At 38.0% G+C, this 22,734-nt stretch overlaps 1 protein-coding gene across 2 annotated transcripts in view; it reads left to right on the forward strand.

Moving 5' to 3' along the window:
- Positions 1-7,256: 7,256 nt before the first annotated feature.
- Positions 7,257-22,734, forward strand: part of LOC128653728 (NIPA-like protein 3) — a 55,709-nt gene continuing 40,231 nt past the window's right edge. The window contains exons 1-2 of one of the 2 annotated variants that reach the window (XM_053707191.1): positions 7,257-7,510; positions 14,463-14,753. In XM_053707191.1, coding sequence (XP_053563166.1) covers positions 14,670-14,753 — 84 coding nt within the window. In that variant the 5' untranslated portion in view covers positions 7,257-7,510; positions 14,463-14,669. The remainder of the gene's footprint in view (positions 7,511-14,462; positions 14,754-22,734) is intronic. The other variant, XM_053707192.1, reaches the window with a different exon arrangement.

Consider the following 22,734-nt stretch of genomic DNA (forward strand, 5'->3'; position numbering starts at 1 on the left):
AAATCTCATGCTCTATATCAGTGCTTTCCAAACTGTGTGTCGGGACACACTAGTGTGTCGGCAGCAGTGTGTAGGTGTGTCCCTGCTTCAGCACAATTTTTTTTAAATTTAAATAATTTTTTTTTAAATTGTTTTTTGGTTTCTGACTTTCCACCTGCTTGCTACGCATATCACATGGTTGACACGTGAGTGATACCTAGTGGGTCACAGATCATCTTAACCAATTGGCACAGCTCAGTGGGAACCGAAATTATTACCATTGGCAGATTTGGCGGCACATTGACTCCTGACTGCACGTGTAGTCTCCTTAATTGGCTCGTGACTGCAAGTGTAGCTAGTGAGTGTGACAGCAGTGTGTTTGCAGCGCGGGCAGTAGTCAGTCGGGCTCACAGAGCTCTGAGGGTGGCAGCTTAAACGCTGAGCTGAAGTCAGAAGTCAGTGGGATTTCTTTGCAACTAGCTCCCAGTAGTGCATTGCTGCTCCTGCGCTTGATATATGGATAGGAAGTGGAAGCTTAAAAATGCTTGATGATGAAATGTAAGTGTCTTTATCTAATATTACACCAAATATTCCGAAACTGTGTTCATCTCATCAACCTCATACATCCCATTAAAATAGTAAGTAGCTATTGGTGTTATTAAACATGTTTTTTAATTCTTGCACATACTGTTACTTGTAAATACATTTTGTTATTATATAATTTATGTATGTGTCCGTATCGCTTAAAACAAGTTAGTTTAACCTCCTTTTTGCTAGTACAACTGAATTACTGTGTCGCGAAATTATGTAGGTTTAAACAGTGTGTCACCAACATGAAAAGTTTGGAAAGCTCTGCTCTATATGAATCATGAAAGAAAAAAATGTGGGTTTTAGTATCCTTTAAAGTGATGGTAAACTCATGGGGGGGTAGTTATCAAGCCGTCTACTTTACCTGCCTTCGCCGGTTCAATACGCCCGCCTAATCTCGCCTACCATCGCCGCCGCGGACCTGAAAAATTTCGCCTAAGTTATCAAAAAAGCTGTCAAAAGCCGCGCACCAAGTACGGGGCGATGAGCAGCGGACTGTGAAAGTTATCACTCATCCGATCTTACTGCTCTTCGGCTTTTTGACAGCTTTATTGCTAGCCTGTCACTAAGCACCCACACTAACTACACTGTTCTACCCCCTATACCGGCGCCCCCGGAGCCCCCCCGCAACTCAATAAAGTTATTAACCCCTAAACCGCCGCTCCTAGACCCCGCCGCAACTCTTATAAATGTATTAACCCCTAAACTGCCGCTCCCGGACACCGGCGCCACCTACATTATACCTAGTAACCCCTATCCTGCCCCCCCTATACCGCCACCCTCTATAATAAAGTTATTAACCCCTATCCTGCTGATCCCGGACCTCGCCGCAACTAAATAAATAGCTTAACCCCTAAACCGCCGCTCCCGGACCCCGCCGCAACCTATATTAAACTTATTAACCCCTATCCTGCCCCCCCTACACCGTCGCCACCTATAATAAATTTATTAACCCCTATCCTGCCCTCCACTACACCGCCGCCACTGTAATAAAATTATTAACCCCTAAACCTAAGTCTAACACTAACTCTAACACACCCCTAACTTAAATATTAATTAAATAAATCTAAATAATATTTCTCTTATTAACTAAATTAATCCTATTTAAAACTAAATACTTACCTTTAAAATAAACCCTAATATAGCTACAATATAAATAATAATTATATTGTAGCTATCTTAGGATTTATTTTTATTTTACAGGCATCTTTCAATTTATTTTAACTAGGTACAATAGCTATTAAATAGTTATTAACTACTGTATTTAATAGCTACCTAGCTAAAATAAAGAGAAATTAACCTGTAAAATAAAAACTAACCTAAGTTACAATTACACCTAACACTACACTTTAATAAATTATTCCTATTTAAAACTAAATACTTACCTGTAAAATAAACCCTAAGATAGCTACAATGTAATTAATAATTACATTGTAGCTATTTTAGGATTTATATTTATTTTACAGGTAACACTACACTATCATTAAATTAATTAAATAAATTACCTATAAATAACTACAATTAAATACAATTAAATAAACTAACTAAAGTACAAAAAATAAAAAAAGCTAAGTTACAAAAAATAAAAAAAATAAGTTACAAACATTTAAAAAATATTACAACAATTTTAAGCTACTTACACCTAATCTAAGCCCCCTAATAAAATAACAAAGCCCCCCAAAATAAAAAAAATGTCCTACCCTATTCTAAATTAAAAAAGTTCAAAGCTCTTTTACCTTACCAGCCCTTAAAAGGGCCTTTTGCAGGGCATGCCCCAAAGAATTCTGCTCTTTTGCCTGTAAAAGAAAAATACAACCCCCCCAACATTAAAACCCACCACCCACATACCCTAATCTAACCCAAACCCCCCTTAAATAAACCTAACACTACCCCCCTGAAGATCATCCTACCTTGAGTCGTCTTCAGCCAGCCGACCACCGATGGAACCGAAGAGGAGATCCGGAGCGGCAGAAGTCATCATCCAAGGCGCGCTGAAGAAGTCTTCCATCCGATGAAGTCATCATCCAGGCGGCGCTGAAGAAGTCTTCCATCCGGGCGATGTCATCTTCCAAGCGGCGTCTTCAATCTTCTTTCTTCCGGATCCATCTTCATCCCGCAGGCGCGGAACATCCTTCTTCCCCGACGGCCGACGACTGAATGAAGGCTCCTTTAAGGGACATCATCCAAGATGGCGTCCCTTCAATTCCGATTGGCTGATAGGATTCTATCAGCCAATCGGAATTAGGGTAGGAAAAATCTGATTGGCTGATTGAAGTTCAATCCGATTGGCTGATCCAATCAGCCAATCAGATTGAGCTCGCATTCTATTGGCTGATGACTTCTGCCGCTCCGGATCTCCTCTACGGTTCCATCGGTGGTCGGCTGGCTGAAGACGACTCAAGGTAGGATGATCTTCAAGGGGGTAGTGTTAGGTTTATTTAAGGGGGGTTTGGGTTAGATTAGGGGTATGTGGGTGGTGGGTTTTAATGTTGGGGGGGTTGTATTTTTCTTTTACAGGCAAAAGAGCAGAATTCTTTGGGGCATGCCCCGCAAAAGGCCCTTTTAAGGGCTGGTAAGGTAAAAGAGCTTTGAACTTTTTTAATTTAGAATAGGGTAGGGCATTTTTTTATTTTGGTGGGCTTTGTTATTTTATTAGGGGGCTTAGATTAGGTGTAAGTAGCTTAAAATTGTTGTAATATTTTTTAAATGTTTGTAACTTATTTTTTTTATTTTTTGTAACTTAGCTTTTTTTATTTTTTGTACTTTAGTTAGTTTATTTAATTGTATTTAATTGTAGTTATTTGTAGCTAATTTATTTAATTTAATGATAGTGTAGTGTTAGGTTTAATTGTAACTTAGGTTAGGATTTATTTTACAGGTAATTTTGTATTTCTTTTAGCTAGGTAGTTATTAAATAGTTAATAACTACTGTATTTAATAACTATTCTAACTAGCTAAAATAAATACAAAGTTACCTGTAAAATAAATATAAATGCTAAAATAGCTACAATGTAATTATTAATTACATTGTAGCTATCTTAGGGTTTATATTACAGGTAAGTATTTAGTTTTAAATAGGAATAATTTATTAAAGTATAGTGTAGTGTTAGGTGTAATTGTAACTTAGGTTAGTTTTTATTTTACAGGTTAATTTCTCTTTATTTTAGCTAGGTAGCTATTAAATAGTTAATAACTATTTAATAGCTATTGTACCTAGTTCAAATAAATTGAAAGATGCCTGTAAAATAAAAATAAATCCTAAGATAGCTACAATATAATTATTATTTATATTGTAGCTATCTTAGGGTTTATTTTAAAGGTAAGTATTTAGTTTTAAATAGGATTAATTTAGTTAATAAGAGAAATATTATTTAGATTTATTTAATTAATATTTAAGTTAGGGGTGTGTTAGAGTTAGTGTTAGACTTAGGTTTAGGGGTTAATAATTTTATTACAGTGGCGGCGGTGTAGTGGAGGGCAGGATAGGGGTTAATAAATTTATTATAGGTGGCGACGGTGTAGGGGGGGCAGGATAGGGGTTAATAAGTTTAATATAGGTTGCGGCGGGGTCCGGGAGCGGCGGTTTAGGGGTTAATAAGTTTAATATGGGTTGCGGCGGGGTCCGGGATCGGCAGGATAGGGGTTAATAACTTTATTATAGGTGGCGACGGTGTAGGGGGGGCAGGATAGGGGTTAATAAACTTATTATAGGTGGCGACGGTGTAGGGGGGGCAGATTAGGGGTTAATAAGTTTAATATGGGTTGCGGCGGGGTCCGGGATCGGCAGGATAGGGGTTAATAACTTTATTATAGGTGGCGACGGTATGGGGGGGCAGGATAGGGGTTAATAGGTATCATGTAGGTGGTGGAGGGGTCTGGGAGCGGCGGTTTGGGGGTTAATACATATATTATAGTTGCGGCGGGGTCTGGGAGCAGCGGTTTAGGGGTTAATACATATATTATAGTTGCGGCGGGGACCGGGAGCGGCGGTTTAGGGGTTAATGCATATATTATAGTTGCGGCGGGGACCGGGAGCGGCGGTTTAGGGGTTAACATATTTAGTATAGCTTGCGGTGGGCTCCGGGAGCGGCGGTTTAGGGGGTAATAACTTTATTTCGTTGCGGCGGTGTAGGGGGGACAGATTAGGGGTGTTTAGACTCGGGGTACATGTTAGGGTGTTAGGTGTAGACAGCTCCTATAGGAATCAATGGGATATCTGGCAGCAGCGAACATGAACTTTCGATATGGTCAGACTCCCATTGATTCCTATGGGATCCGCCGCCTCCAGGGCGGCAGTTTGAAAACCAGGTACGCTGGGCCAGAAAAGTGCCGAGCGTACCTGCTAGTTTTTTGATAACTAGCAAAAGTAGTCAGATTGTGCCGCACTTGTGTGCGGAACATCTGGAGTGACGTAAGAATCGATCTGTGTTGGACTGAGTCCGGCGGATCGAAGCTTACGTCACAAAATTCTACTTTTGCCGGTATCTAGGGCTTGATAACTAAGGCAAATCAGCCTCGCCACAAATACGCTGCGGAATTCCAGCGTATTTGAGGTTGACGGCTTGATAACGAGGCCCCATGGTAAATTAATTAATATACCAAGAACATTTATTAAACATCTGTTTTTTTGTTTGTTTATTAAAAATCATACATTCTGGGGTGTATATTGTATTTTTAACACATTTATTAAATAGCAATCTATAATTTTGTTAAATATCATACATTTTTGTGGTGTATATTACATATTTAACAGATTCATTAAAGTAATGGAAAACTTTCCCCTTTGTATAAACAGACCTGGAATGTTAGTGATATTTTAGATGGAGTTTAATTAATCAGTTGTAATGAAGATGCGCTTTAAAAGTAGCACTGAAATTCATTTACCCTGCACTCCGGCGACCCATTTCAAACGTGTTTTTTTTTTTTTTGTTCAAGCTAACGGTTTAAACTTTTCTCAATCTACGCTGTAGCTACAAAAAAAAAGTGTTGTACGTCTAGACTGCTGATTCAAACTGCTATATCACAAAAATAATAACTTTTGAAGTGGGTGGTGGAGGGTATTTGAGTTTCATATCTACTTTACAAAGTTAGTTATAGAGCATCTTCATTACAACTTATTAATTAAACTCCATCTAAAATATTGCTAACATTCTGGGTCTGTTTATACAAAAGGGAACGTTTACCATCACTTTAGTAAATGTGCTAAATATACACTATGTTCTTGGTATGTGAATGAATTTACTGTGTGCATATATTACAATTATTACTTGCATAACAAATATTACACTATAAATTGGATTTTTAGCTTCCACTTTTGGCTCAATTATTGAATCAATATACACTTTAGGTATGCATAAAAATTATATTAAACCCCTAACACACACAGACACCTGTGTGTTCTTTTTGTACTATATATTTATCAGGACCCTGGGAAGGGAGGTCCTCCAGGTGGGCACCACACTCGATTGGACATAATTACACTGGACATTTGGTAGCGTGTGCTGGTCCTACTTTCTCTATACACCGACATTAACATTCAGTGTCTGACAGCAGATGATACAAACACCTCTTGAGTAATTACTGATACGCTTGCATCTCTAAGAACACATGAATCCTGTGGGACTAGATTTTCTTAACACACACAAAGCTGTATAAGTATCATATTAACATGCCACTTGGGGTATGAGCATTAAGCCCATATTTCGTAGATTAATATTTACACATAAAAGCACACCTACCTTAAACATGTAGTACTGAAAACATTGTGCTTAAGTTTTATATACTGTACAGTTACTCGCTTTCCAAAGCAGCAAAAAAAAAACACAGATGAGTTGTGTACATTGGTTGCATAGCAACTCCGAGATTTAAAGTGAAAGTAAATGTGATCCCATTTGAACAAAGTACTGCATTGCCTAACTATAATAAGCAAATCGCTTTTTTTTCTAATAAATGTATTGATTTATGCCTTTTTTTTTAATACCTTATTTTTATACCGATATGCTGCTGACTCCTCCCATCTACTTCTTCCTACTTTTTTGCAGTGTTTGCGTATAGAGCGGTCCCACCCGCTCTATACGTATTAGAGAAGTGCATTTACATGGACAATTTATTATGCGCATGCGCGAATCGCTGGGCCATGCAGAAGTCATATGGGTAATGCAGAAGTCATTGATTTGTGCAAGTTACATCGACCATATTGGTACTCCCAAATACAAACGCACGAGCGTGAAAAGGGCACGTTCTATCACGGCCATCTTACGCCTCCAAAAACGTTGTTGTCAGCTAGGATAATGGCAATCGGATATGTTACCTTCAAAGTAGTTACCGTGATTTTCTGTACAGAAATTGGGCAAAACAGATCTGCAGTTGTGAAATAAAAACCGCGCTCACTTTATCAGTCTAGGCTTCGATAAATAACGCATTTTTCAAAGATACATAAAGTTTGGGTTTAATATAAATATCAGCACTAATATATTAGCGTATATACAAATACTTTAATTTATATTCTAGTTTAAATTATTAACCAGTTTATTTTTTAACTAGTATAGATCTGGTTATTCATGTTTGAATATTTACAAAAGGAAAATGGCAGACCTTAAAGATATATTGTGTGACACTTCTCATTAATTTTCTTACTTGTATTTTTTAATGACAATAATACATTTGTGCCCTGCAATTATAAACTTTGTCGGCAGAGAGCACATCACTATTTTTTTCCAAATGTTGACAATCACTTCCTGCTTGTTGCTTCCTTGTCAATATTGCACTGCCCTAACCACCAATAACATACAAGTCATGCAATCTGGGCCAATAAGAATGCAATCTGACTAAAAATACTGTGATTGACAGCAGCCTCATCCAATCTGAGAGCCAGACTTATTTCCGACTACTATTCTGGTTAACCATACTGTACTTTCTGGCTGCTACTACGGGAACAGAACAGGTGAATTTTGGGTCTGTGTGTGATGTTTTAATCAATGTAGGAGATTATTATTATTATTTGTGTAGATCATTTTACGTAATTTCTGAAATATGGATATGTCAATGTATAGTTTCTATTTTGTTAAGAGTTGATTTTATCTAAATACTTATTCAAAAGGGAGATATTTAAAGAGACATTTTAATTCGTTAGATAATTTTATTTTAAAACTAGCTCTCCTTGTATACTATTGTGTGTTTGTAACACCCCCGCAAACAGCAAAATATTGTATACAGCCAGCAAACCAATAAGGAGTGGTACACAGTCATCATATGTGTGCTGCTTAGTACTTGCTTTGTGCTATGTAGGTAAGAAATAGAGCAGTAAGAAATGCACTAATCCCCTTACAATTCCTTGGATAGGCATTAAGTTATGAAAAAAATAAAAATTTTATTACATTATATGAGTATGGCTAAGTATTTTTATTAGTTTCTGACATCAAGATACATGCCTGATTTTTATTATACTTTTAGTTGCATATTTAGGTTTTGTGTTGCTTTAGTTAGAAATATATTGTGCAGCCTTCCTCACTTTCCAGTGGTATGTAATATTTACCTCTAGAGGGGGTTGGACTTTTGGGTCACTGAGGTCAGTGTTTCCTCCAAACACCTGCTTCCATATATCCTGTCATTATTATTATAGCTATTTTATTAAAGGGCCATAATAGTAAAAAAAAAAAATGCTCTAATTTGTTAGATCATGTGATTTTATGACTATTGACCCTGCACTACCGTTTGTTTAACTACTAGCAAAGCGGTCAAACACACAGTAGAAGTGCCGCTCGGTACCTGTGGTTAGCACTACAGGTCCCGAGCGGAAACCGCTGCTGACCCAATCAGCACGACTCAGATGTGCAACTAGCACTGCTTATTGGATCAGCTTCGGTTTCCACTCGGGACCTGCAGTGCTCTGGGGGTCTCAAATGGCACTTCTACCGTGTTTAACCCCTTTGCAGGGGTTAAACACGGTATTGTAGGGTCGAAAGTCTTAAAGGGACATTGTACACTAGATTTTTCTTTGCATAAATGTTTTGTAGATGAGCCATTTATATAGCCCATACAGGTTTTAGTTAAAAAAAAGGTATAGTTTTGCTTATTTTTAAATAACATTGCGCTGATTTTCATACTCCTAATCAAGCCCCTATGATTTAGAAGTATATTGTTGTCTACCTACTCCAGCTTGCTCCTGTTTGTGTAAAGGGTCTTTTCATATGCAGAGGCAGGGGGAGAGTGTCTGCTCTTTTTACTATACAGCCACTTTCAGTGGGTGTTCCAGCTAAACTGGGAGCTTCTAAGTAAGTTTTTAAATGGTTTTATACTGGATTTTTATATCAGTATCTGTGCATATACTTTATAGTAGTGTCTATTACATGCAGTTATATGAACATTGGTGTATACTGTCCCTTTAAAATTGCATGCTCTAATAAATGTAATATTCTGACTGTTATGGCACTTTCATGTCTTTCTAAATTGATTCATTTTTAAATACCCCATAACAGCATGTTTTTTATTTTCTTTGCCATTTTCACCTTTATAGGCAATTTTTAAAACTGCACCATTCATCATCATTATTTTTAGACTGTTCAATAAGACTTGGGCAGTTGTTGTTTACAGCCCCAGGGGCGAAAAATCAAGTGAAAACTAGATTTACCAGTGTGCAAATGTCAGCACCTACACTCCATTACCCAGTGAGTGATAATATTACCATGTTTCAGCAGAAAAAAAATGGAAGTTCCTTTTGAAGACACAATAGGTTATTTAAAAATAGAAGTCTTTTTGTAAAGTTTTTAGTATATCATTTTTGTTTGCATTTTTAGTGGACCCGGTTTAATTTATAAGAAACAAAAAACATTTGTAGTGGGAAAATGACATGTTCCAAATCATTATAACATGGCATTTTTGCACTACTTGCTGTGGAACTTTGCAAGAGCTAAACACATATTGAAAGCCCAGCTCAAGAGCCCTTAAAGGGACACTGAACTCTCTCTGTCTCTCTCTCTCTCTCTCTCTCTCTCTCTCTCTCTCTCTCTCTCTCTCTCCCATTTTGGTATATTCCATTTGACAAAGCCCCATTTGTAAACCTCATACTCCAAGGTTCACTTGGGGTGGATGCCAGAGGATCATCAGGGCACCCCCCCCCCCAGGCAGAGGCAAAAGCAAATAGTGAAGATGGGTCCAAAAAAAAAAGGAAATATGTTCCCAGAATTTCCAATATTGTTATGTATGAACCGGATAGTCCAAATTATAAATGTGATGGACTCCGGCTACCCCAACTGGGGTCCTTCCTATAGTTGGAACATGCCACTGTGTAACGGAGAAAAGTAATTATAGCGGAGCCCACCCAAATAACCAGACAGAACCAGTATTCGGGTGAAACAAAGAACAACATTATTGTGGAAACACACTACTTTTTATACACCAACTCATCTTGATAAGGAGTCTTATCAGACCCCCAGATCTCCCGCCATTCCCGCCCCTCCAAACAGACTGGCACCCCCCATATTGTCCATTGTCTTATAGAGTCTCGGTGGTACAGAGATGGATGATCCCGGGGGGGGAACGGCGGCACTTCCAGGGTGTCGTTGGAAAGCCCTCGGCCCCATATGTCACAGTCCAAAAAGTGACTTGATCCATGGCTGGGGGCCGGAGCTACGGGTGATCAAAAGTAATCTGAGAAGGCCAAGGGGAAGTAGGTGTTGTAGAGGGGTCAGAAACCAGTTCCCAAGGGAGCTCCCTTCCGGCAATTACCCCACCTCTTGCCCTCCTTAGGTGGTACCAATCCCTAAAAGAGCGGAGTTCTGGGGTGAAGGGCTGCTGGAGCGACCTGGTGTGAATGTTAGCAATTATTCGGGGAGGAGCAGCTGGCCGGCAGTTCCAGGAGCCCATCCGGCCGGAGAGGGGCTGGGCGGTCAGATCTTCCGTGAGGATGAAAGAACACAAAACAAGTAAAACCAAATGTCTGGGAGATAGCGAATGCTCTCAAAGCTTTAAATCCGTTGAGAAATTGGAGGGGGATAGGTAGTAGGGGTGGGGTTTAACCTTGGCAGCCTGGTATCCGTGAAAAGCAAACCAGTGCTTAAAGTGTGCAATAGAGGTACCAGACCTGAATTTAAGAGTGAAAAGGGGAGAGGCTTACATAAAGGAACATGAAACCCACATTTTTTCTTTCATTATTCAGATAGAGCATATCATTTTAAACAACTTTCCAATTTTCTTCTATTATCAAATGTGCTTAATTCTCTTGGAATCATTTGTTGAAGGAGCAGCAATAGTAGCTAGTTGAACACATCTAGTGAGCCAATGAGAAGAGGCATATATGTGCAGCCACCAATTAGCACCTAGCTCCCAGTAGTGCATTACTGCAACTGAGCTTACCTAGGAATCCTTTTCATTAAAGGATACCAAGAGAACGAAGCAAATTAGGGTTTCATGTCCCTTTTTTAAAGATCTGTTTCTACAATATCTAAGTCCATTCCGGTATACATCCACCTTGTTAGCGTTGTAAACCTCTTTCTTATTTCACGGGGGTACTTTTTCTGCAGACTCTCAACTCTCCTGAACACTCAACCTCAGTTGATCCCTGGTAGAGAGAGGAAAGACTTAAAGTGAATTTAAATGAATAAGTGCCCGTTTTTTAAAAGTACTATTAAAAATAGGGGCACTTTTCAGGGGCGGAGCTGACTGCCAAAGCGGTTGGATGCATCTTGGAAAGGCTCCTGATTCTGGCATAGTTATTGGGGTTCTTTTGCTCATTTCCCAACATATAGCTTCTTCTTTGGCTATCTAGAATACGCTATAGAATTTGATTAGAGTTTGAAAGGACTTTCTGGGACTGTGTTACCTACCTATGCTCTTTGGCAAAACCATGAGGGAAAAGGCCTATGGAAGTTGACATCCTATTACATTCATGTATTGTGGCTAATGAATCATTGGTTTAGGCTGCCGCATACTACCCCCCCCCCCCCAGGATATCTGGGTTACTGAGCAGTGTTGTAAACCTGCTACCGAACTTTGTACAGCCGCTCAAGCTGTATTCATAATTGAAGCTGTAAGACGTGTTATTTAACATACGACTGACTAAGCAATATCTACAGAAGGCACCTGCTGTAAGGGGAACAAAACTAAATATGGAGAAGTGGAGACTTCAGGAACTGGAGAACCTACTATGATTATGTATGTACCTTACTCGCTTTGAGGAGGATTTCTGCTAGACAATACAGTCGATCACCAATGGGATCCCCACTAAAATCTGTAATGTTGAGGTCCCAGTAATTAATACAGAGTGGAAATTAAACAACACGCATCCCGTTCCCTCTTTTACAGGAACAGACCCTGGTGATTCGACAACGGTATGGGAGCAAGAGAATCAGTGGGAGATTGTTTGTGAGACCCAACAGGATACTGCATTTATTAAAGCTAAAACAGTATGGGAACTAGAGAATTAGTGGGCAATCACTAGCGAGACACAACAGGATACAGCATCTGCTAACACTAAAACAACATGGGAGCGAGAGAATCAATGGGCGATTCCTTATGAGAACCAGTAAAATACTGCTCTTACTACTGCACGGTCCGCACCTACTAACACAAAGCAAACATCCTTACCAGATGGAAAAAGTGAACTGCATCTCACTACACTGCAGCTGTGACAGAGATTACCGTCATGCCAGTCTCTATTCCATGGCGCACTGTTAGGGGATTTCAAGTCTGGTGAGGCTGGTAGTTGCGACAGCTGCGCTCCCCAGAAGTGATGGCCCTGCTCTCAGCTGAATTGGCAGGGAGAGGTTAGTCCACAGTCCTGTTTTGCTAATAGACGGCATCGGATGAAATCATTTGAGACAACTGATCTGCCTGCTATAACTTTCCATCTCCTTGGGATTTTTATATTATGAGTCATCCTATGTTTATCATAATGGTGGTTCTTATTGAGGAGGCCTTGCAATGACGGACGGCAAGCCTGAAGTTTGAGGCCTAATCTCACATTCTCATAATCATTGACATTCCCATATGTATAGATCCCCCAAATATATTAAGAGTTTATTGACTTTGTAAGATAGTTTAGTAAGTACAGAACCTAGATCATCTTATTTATATGGGTTTTTTTTAAATCTTTTTCTATTTATGGATGTGGGACTATTGACCTTTAATTGTATTACTATTACTTGCTAGCATCCTGCAGCTCCCATGTTCGGTTTATTATGCTGCGTTTCTGTCTATTCTTACTATACACGCCACAACTGTTATTGCCCATTTGAATATTATTATTATTATAATGTATTTGTATACAGCGCTGGGTACAATGATAGGGGTATACAATGACAACATTTTTGCTAAAAATACAAAACATAAAACTAAACAAATCTAGTACAGGAAGAAGAGGGCCCGTACTATATTTGTTTGGTTTTATTTGATGTTGGTTCTTCTGTGTTGTTCTCACATATACTATACATTGCTATCTATATTGCTTCTTGTTCTAATTATATCACAGGCGATAGGCACTATAGATGGAAATGTTATATATCGGGCATGCATGCCATGAGGTATACCCTGAATGTAATCCTTTACTTGCCCTAAATGTTATCTCTGATGAAGCGCATGTGCCCATGCGCGAAACGCGTAAGATAGGAGCTTACCCTGTGTCTGATGATAAGCCTGCTCCTGAATAAAACTTCATTTCATCTACCTCAAGTCTCAGCATTCCTTTTTCCTCATTCGCCTAAATGTTATTAGCCCTCTGCTATATTAGTCTCCTGTAATCCTAACTCCAATACGAATGAATGCTGCCATTTGTGAAGTTCACTGCAATACTTATTCGCAGTAGACTTATTAGTACTTTTAACTATATTGCATTTATCTCTCACTTTGAGACTAGTTCAATGTCTAAATTTTTACGTTTTCTTGTTGTTACAGTCTGTTCCTTCATACTATACTTTGGGTCAAAGTGTGGCCCTTTTGTTCTCTATTTTCCTTTCTCTCCTTGAAGTTCCCTGTTGTACAAAAGTCCTTTTCACAGGTCCAAGAGAGGCCTCTACTTATCATTAGGGGAATACATATGACACTACAGTTCACCAAAGTTTTAAGGGGATATAATGCTTTAGAAAAAATGAGGTTTATCTCCTAATAGTATATTTGGGTAATGCTTATCATGTATCTATGACATAGTATTATCTACAAATATTGTACTTTTCTGTTGTTAATTCTGGCCCCTGAATGCCCACATCATGGATCTTTTTTATTTATGTAATTTTGATCTACCAGTTGTGCTCTGTATCTATTAAAACCTCAATTAAAAAAAAAATCTGGTCCACAAATTAATATAATTTGACTGATTTATATATATATATATATATATATATATATATATATATTTTTAATAAAATTGTTATTGTTTAAAAAGATAGATAGCACCTTTACTACCCATTTCTCAGCTTTGCACAACCAACATTGTTATATTAATATACTTTATAACATTTAAACTAAATTTAAATTTCTGACTGTTTCTAAGCCACTATAGACAGCCTCTTACCCCATGCTTTTTTATTAACTTTTCACAACAAGGGAGTGCTAGTTCATGTGGGCCATATAGATAATAACAGTGTGCTCTCTCCCGTGGAGTTGTGGCTGACACTGCACTAATTGGCTAAAATGCAAGTTAATAGATAATAAATAAATAGTCATGTGATCAGGGGGCTGTCAAAAGAGGCTTAGATACAAGGTAATCACAGAGGTAAAAAGTATATTAATATAACCATGTTAGCTGTGCAAAACTTAGCAATGGGTAATAAAGGAATTATCTATCTTTTTAAACAATACCATTTTTGGAGTTGACTGTCCCTTTTAATGCAATGCAGCAGTGATATGATATTAAGTGAATTTGATGCTCACGCACCTTTCTTGTTTTGTTGTATGATGTTTAGGAAATCAGCATCATTTTGATAACTGGAAGTGGAACTGTTTTGAAGATTGTCTTCCTGGAAATAATATTATTAGATTTAGCAATTACCTTGACCAAGGACTGCAAGAAGATGGGTACAAAAGAGATTTATTTCTCCAATTGTTAGGTCTAAACTCCATGTCTAAAACATCTTTGAAAAATGATATAGAAGGAGAGCAAAGGGAAGAAGATGGAGAATGATCAGAGCCTGCAGTTACAGGAGATCGCTGTCACCACGGCAGCAGCACCTGCTGATAATTTTTTTTCATATAAGGTAAGGCAAGGAGTTATAATAGTATATTAGACTTGGGCAGTAAGACTCCAGGAGCCTAGAAAGCAATATTATGTGTGTAGATACAATATATGAAAAATAACTGGACAACAGAAAAAAACCAGAAATGCTAGTTCTGGAGTCAAGGCTGATCTGTTTCCTTGGATTTTTCAAGCCACTTGGTAATACTGCATGATGAGGGCTTTGGAACTCAAGTGATAAATTATAGATGTAATATAAAACTGTAGATGTTTATATTATTGACCCATAAAAGTGCATCTTGACCTTTTAACGCCATTCTGACTTTCTATTCTGTCCTAACCGCGCCAGGCTTTAGCGCTGTTAGGACGGAATAGCACATCTTAGCCATTTGGCTGTCTTGAAGGATTTCAATTTGTTTACATCATAACGTTGTTTCAATGTAGACAAATTAACCCTGTCATTAAAGGGAGATGAAACTCAAATTTTTTCTTTCATGATTTGCATGGAGCATACAATTTTAAACAGCTTTCCAATGTACTTCTATTATCAAATGTTCTTCATTGTCTTGGCATCCTTTATTGAAGGAGCAGCAATTTCTATTGGTTGCTAACTGAACAAATAGGGTGAACTAATGACAAGAGGTATTTATGTACAGCCACTAATCAACAGCTATCTCCCAGTAGTGCATTACAGCTTCTGAGCCTCCTTAGGTATGTAATTTCAACAAAGGATACCAAGAGAACTAAGCATATTAGATAACAGAAATAAATTAACACTAAATGCAAAAACTTTAGACCATGCATATTAAAAAATGATCAAATGAATTAATAATACCAGCATTTTTTTAAAAAGTTTTTTTTTTTTTAAGGAGACAAAAACACCTTTGAATTATAATATTTCTTTCATGTAATTGGCAAAAGTCCATGAGCTAGTGACGTATGGGATATACAATCCTACCAGGAGGGGCAAAGTTTCCCAAACCTTAAAATGCCTATAAATACACCGCTCACCACACCCACAATTCAGTTTTACAAAGTTTGCCTCCTATGGAGGTGGTGAAGTAAGTTTGTGCTAAGATTTCTACGTTGATATGCGCTTCTCAGCATTTTGAAGCCCGTTTCCTCTCAGAGTACAGCGAATGTCAGAGGGACGTGAAGGGAGTATCACCTATTGAATGCAATGATTTTCCTCATGGGGATATATTTCATAGGTTCTCTGTTATCGGTCGTAGAGATTCATCTCCTACCTCCTTTTTCAGATTGACGATATACTCTCATATTCCATTACCCCTACTGATAACTGTTTCAGTACTGGTTTGGCTATCTGCTATATGTATATGGGTGTCTTCTGGTAAGTATGTTTTCATTACTTAAGACACTCTCAGCTATGGTTTGGCACTTTATGTATTTATATAAAGTTCTAAAATTATGTATTGTACGTATATTTGCCATGATTCAGGTTTCAGTATATTTCCTTTTGCAGGCTGTCAGTTTCATATCTGGGAAATGCATTTTTTAGGAAAATGTATTTCTTACCTGGTGTATAGTCTTTTTTCAATTGACTGTCATTTTCAAATTCGCGGGCAGAATTAGGCTTACGAGGGCGCAAAATGCTAAAGTTAATTGCAAGATTTTTTTTTGTCACGAAGTTACGTTCGTTGACGCAAATTCGCCATTTCCAGCATCTTAGTTGACGCCGGGTCCTTTCACAAGGTTGCGTCATCTATGACGCGAGTGTGTCGTTTCCGGACATTTTTGACGATAAAAAATATTTTTTCTGTTTGTTGTGCGTCATACTTGGCGCCAAATATTTTCATTATTTAAGTCCCCATTCTTTTTTTCCTCCTGCCTCTTTTCTATGTCAGAGGGCTATGCTGTTTGCATTTTTTCCCATTCCTGAAACTGCCATATAAGGAAATTGATAATTTTGCTTTATATGTTGTTTTTTTCTCTTACATTTGCAAGATGTCTCAATCTGATCCTGTCTCAGAAATCACTGTTGGATCCCTGCTGCCTGATAACAGTTCTACCAAAGCTAAGTGCATTTGTTGTACATTTGTGAAGGTTATACCTCCAGCTGTGGTTTGTAATAGTTGTCATGATAAACTTTTATATGCAGAGAATGTATCCATCAGTAGTAGTTTATTACCTGTTGCTGTTCCCTCAACATCTAATGCACACGATATACCTGTAAATTTAAAAGAATTTATTTCTGATTCTATTCAGAAGGCTTTGTCTGCCATTCTGCCTTCTAATAAACATAAAAGGTCTTTTAAAATTTCTCATAAGGTTGATGAAATTTCAAATGACCAGCAACATACTGAATTATCCTTCTCTGATGAGGATCTATCTGATTCAAAAGATCCTGCCTCAGATATTGACACTGACAAATCCTCTTATTTATTTAAAATGGAGTATATTCATTATTTGTTAAAAGAAGTGTTGATTACATTAGATATGGAGGAAACTAATCCTCTTGATATTAAAAATTCTGTTTATAAACCTCCTGTGGTTATTCCAGAGGTTTTTCCAGTTCCTGGTGCTATTTCTGATATGATTTCTAAGGAATGGAATAGGCCTGGTACTTCTTTTATTCCTTCTTCAAGTTTAAAAAATTGTATCCTTTGCCAGCAGTTAGATTGGAGTTTTGGGAAAAGATCCCCAAAGTTGATGGGGCTATCTCTACTCTTGCTAAACGTACTATTATTCCTACGGAAGATAGTACTTCTTTTAAAGATCCTTTAGAAACTTGAATATTATCTAAGAAAATCTTATTTATATTCAGGTCATCTTCTTAGGCCTGCAATTTCTTTGGCTGATGTTGCTGCTGCTTCAACTTTTTGGTTGGAAACTTTAGCGCAGCAAGTATCGGATCATGATTTGTCTAGCATTTGTTAAATTGATTCAACATGCTAATAATTTCATTTGTGATGCCATTTTTGATATTATCAAAATTGATGTTAGATCTATGTCTTTAGCTATTTCAGCTAAAAGAGCTTTGTGGCTCAAATCTTGGAATGCTGATATGACTTCTAAGTCCAGTATGCTATCTATTTTTTTCCAAGGTAATAAATTATTTGGTTCTCAGTTGGATTCAATAATTTCAACTGTCACTAGGGGGAAGGGAGGTTTTTTTGCCGCAGGATAAAAGACCTAAGGGTAAATCTAAAGCTTCCAACCGTTTTCGTTCCTTTCGACAAAATAAGGAACAGAAACCTAATCCTTCCCCCAAGGAATCTGCTTCCAGTTGGAAGCCTTCTTTAAATTGGAATAAATCCAAGCCATTTAAGAGATCAAAACCAGCCCCCAAGTCCGCATGAAGGTGCGGCCCTCATTCCAGCTCAGTTTGTAGGGGTCAGATTAAAATTTTTCAAAGATGTTTGGATCAATTCAGAGTAAGACCGCCTGTGAGAAGATTTTTTCTCTCACGCATTCCGGCAAACCCAGTAAAGGCTCAGGCTTTCCTGAAGTGTGTTTCAGACCTGGAGTTATCAGGGGTAATCATGCCAGTTCCGTTTCAGGAACAGGGTCTGGGGTTTTATTCAAATCTATTCATTGTCCCAAAGAAAGAAAGAAAATTCATTCAGACCAGTTTTGGATCTAAAGATTTTGAATCGATATGTAAGAGTACCAACTTTCAAAATGGTAACTATAAGGACTATTCTGCCTTTTGTTCAGCAAGGGCATTATACGTCCACAATAGACTTACAGGATGCATATCTTCATATTCCGATTCATCCAGATCACGATCAGTTCCTGAGATTCTCTTTTCTAAACAAGCATTACCAATTTGTTTCTCTTCCTTTTGGCCTAGCAACGGCTCCAAGAATCTTTTCAAAGGTTCTAGGTGCCCTACTCTCTGTAATCAGAGAGTGGGGTATTGCGGTATTTCCTTATTTGGACGATATCTTGGTACTCGCTCAGTCTTTACGTTCTGCAGAATCTCACACAAATCAACTAGTGTTGTTTCTTCAAAGACATGGTTGGAGGATCAATTTACCAAAAAGTTATTTGATTCCTCAGACAAAGGTAACCTTTTTAGGTTTCCAGATAGATTCAGTGTCAATGACTTTGTCTCTAACAGACAAGAGACATTTGAAATTGGTTGCAGCCTTTCGGAACCTTCAGTCTCAGTCATTCCCTTTAGTAGCTATGTGCATGGAAGTTTTAGGTCTTATGACTGCAGCATCGGACGCGATCCCCTTTGCTCGTTTTCATATGAGACCTCTCCAGCTTTGAATGCTGAACCAATGGTGCAGGGATTATACAAGGATATCACAATTAATATCCTTAAATCCCAATGTTCGACTTTCTCTAACTTGGTGGTTAGATCACCATTGTATAATTTTAGGGGCCTCTTTCGTTCGGCCAACCTGGACTGTGATCACAACAGATGCGAGTCTTTCAGGTTGGGGAGCTGTTTGGGGATCTCTGACAGCACAAGGGGTTTGGAAATCTCAAGAGGCGAGATTACCAATCAATATTTTGGAACTCTGTGCGATTCTCAGGGCTCTTCAGTTTTGGCCTCTGTTGAAGAGAGAACCGTTCATTTGTTTTCAGACAGACAATATCACAACTGTGGCATATGTCAATCATCATGGTGGAACTAACAGTCCTCAAGCTATGAAAGAAGTATCTTGGATAGTTGTTTGGGCGGAATCCAGCTCCTGTCTAATTTCTGCGGTTCATATCCCAGGTATAGACAATTGGGAAGCGGATTGGCCTCTCCACCCAGATGTGTTTACTCAAATTGTTCAGATGTGGGGACCTCCAGAAATAGATCTGATGGCATCTCATATAAACAAAAAACTTCCCAGGTACCTGTCCAGGTCCAGGGATCCTCAGGCAGAAGCAGTGGATGCATTGACACTTCCTTGGTGTTCCCAACCTGCTTATATTTTCCCGCCTCTAGTTCTTCTTCCAAGAGTGATCTCCAAAATCATCACGGAACAATCGTTTGTGCTGCTGGTGGCTCCAGCATGGCCTCACAGGTTTTGGTATGCGGATCTTGTTCGGATGTCCAGTTGCCAACCTTGGCCACTTCCATTAAGGCCAGACCTTTTTTATCTCAAGGTCTGTTTTTCCATCAGGATCTCAAATCATTAAATTTGAAGGTATGGAAATTGAACGCTTAGTGCTTAGTCATAGAGGTTTCTCTGACTCAGTGATTAATACTATGTTACAGTCTCGTAAATCTGTTTCTAGAAAGATTTATTATCGAGTTTGGAATACTTACATTTGATGGTGTTCTCATAAATTCTCTTGGCATTCTTTTAGAATTCCTAGAATTTTACAGTTTCTTCAAGATGGTTTGGATAAAGGTTTGTCTGCAAGTTCCTTGAAAGGACAAATCTCTGCTCTTTCTGTTTTATTTCACAGAAAAATTGCAAAACTTCCTGATATTCATTGTTTTGTGCAGGCTTTGGTTCGTATCAAGGCTGTCATTAAATCAATCTCTCCTCCTTGGAGTCTTAATTTAGTTTTGAAGGCTTTACAGGCTCCTCCGTTTGAGCCTATGCATTCTTTGAACATTAAACTACTTTCTTGGAAAGTTTTGTTTCTTTTGGCCATCTCTTCTGCTAGAAGAGTTTCTGAATTATCCGCTCTCTTGTGAATCTCCTTTTTCTGATTTTTCATCAGGATAAGGGGGTTTTGCGGACTTCATTTAAATGCTTACCTAAGGTTGTGAATTCTAACAACATTAATAGAGAAATTGTTGTCCCTTCCTTGTGTCCTAATCCTAAGAATTCTTTGGAGAGATCCTTACATTCTTTGGATGTGGTAATAGCTTTGAAATATTACGTTGAAGCTACTAGAGATTTCAGGAAGACTTCTAGTCTATTTGTTATCTTTTCTGGTTCTAGGAAAGGTCAGAAGGCTTCTGCTGTTTCTTTGGCTTCGTGGTTAAAGCTTTTGATTTATCAAGCTTATTTGGATTCGGGTCATGCCCCGCCTCAGAGAATTACAGCTCATTCTACTAGATCAGTCTCCACTTTGTGGGCTTTTAAGAATGAAGCTTCAGTTGATCAGATTTGCAAAGCAGCAACTTGGTCTTTTTTGCATACATTTACTAAATTCTACTGTTTTTATGTATTTTCTTCTTCGGAAGCAATTTTTGGTAGAAAAGTTCTTCAGGCAGCTGTTTCAGTTTGATTCTTCTGCTTATGTTTTAAGTTTTTCTTTTCATTTATGAGAATAAACTTATATTTTGGGTTGTGGATGAATTTTTTTCAGCGAAAAATGGCTGTTTTTGTTTTATCCCTCCCTCTCTAGTGACTCTTGCGTGGAGTTCCACATCTTGGGTATTGCTATCCCATATGTCACTAGTTCATGGACTCTTGCCAACATGAAAGAAAACATAATTTATGTAAGAATTTACCTGATAAATTAATTTCTTTCATATTGGCAAGAGTCCATGAGGCCCACCCTTTTTTATGGTGGTTATGATTTTTTTTTGTATGAAGCACAATTATTTCCAAATTCCTTTGTTGATGCTTTTTACTCCTTTCTTTATCACCCCACTACTTGGCTATTCGTTAAACTGAATTGTGGGTGTGGTGAGGGGTGTATTTATAGGCATTTTGAGGTTTGGGAAACTTTGCCCCTCCTGGTAGGATTGTATATCCCATATATCACTAGCTCATGGACTTTTGCCAATATGAAAAAAATTAATTTATCAGGTAAGTTCTTACATAAATTATGTTTTTTCCATTTTAAAATGTTTGGAATTGCCTTATCGCTGTGTTTGCTGCAGTTGTTTTTTGATAGCCAATTCCCGCCCACCACTTGCTTTAATTGGAGGAGCCAATAGGGACATTTTATTTTGGTGTACACATCAAGTCACAGTTACTTAATCTCTATTGTTTTGTCGTTCTTAACTTTTATCATCTCTGCTGAAGCCAATTAGGGACAAATATTTGGTAGGGTTAGGTTTGTGAAGCCTTCCAGGGGCATTAGGGGTTCTTAGAATCGGAAAAACTCTTAATAAGGCTTAAATAGAGGAATGGAGGCAAAATAAATAATGCAAGTTTATTGCTAATTTGCTTTAATAGTAGGTTGCTGCTTTAAAACAGGACACATCTGAAAAATAGGTTTTCAGATAATGGAACATTATTCAAAACAGCCCTGACATATGTATTTTTCCTATGTGTCCTGTTTTAAAGCGACAATTTGGCCACCCTATTTAAAGGGACTTTCAAGTCAGGATAAACTTAAGATACTTTACTAATTTACTTCCATTATCAAATGATGCACAATCTTGTTATATTCCCACTTTCTGTGGAACAAGATCCTACTGAGCATATGCACAAGCTCACAGGGTATACATATACTAGTCTGTGAATGGCTGATATCTATCACATGATAAAGGGGGCTGGAAAATGGGAGAAAAAATTAATTTGTCAGAAAAAAAATCTGCTGCTTATTTGAAATTCAGTGTTATTGTCTTGTCTTTTTATTCTGCACTTGTTAGTTATGCAATTCTACTGCATTGAGTTGTCCTTTAATACAATTACACATAATTAAACTTTACTGTTTACTGTCACTTTAATAGCATTTCAGCACCGCCTCTGGTGTTTAATTACCTGCAGTAGAACCAGCCTTCCCTGTTCTAAATGTTTATTTGTTTCACGTAAGATTAGATGTGTGATACAGCCAAATAGAATCTTGTCAGAGTGCTTTCTCTATGGGTCACGGAAGACGTCATACTTGATCAGTACTGATACATTATTAAATTGGCACATAAAACTGCTTCTCCCGGATTTTATTTTTCAGCCATTTTTTTTTAGTTATAAAAAAGGGGTTAAGTAAAAGCTATTATAATTAAAGGACAAACTATCAGGAAATGCTATACTGCTCACTGGCTGACAGGGGCCACTCCCACACAATAATAGTGGTTTATTCAGCAGAGGAACATCCAATTAAAAAAAATAATTAACAAACAGAACAAAACAAAGGCCTGAACTACATTTTGAAATATTCAATTTTAGATAGAACAGAGCCAT

Source organism: Bombina bombina, chromosome 3, assembly GCF_027579735.1.
Source record: "Bombina bombina isolate aBomBom1 chromosome 3, aBomBom1.pri, whole genome shotgun sequence".
NCBI lineage: Eukaryota > Metazoa > Chordata > Amphibia > Anura > Bombinatoridae > Bombina > Bombina bombina.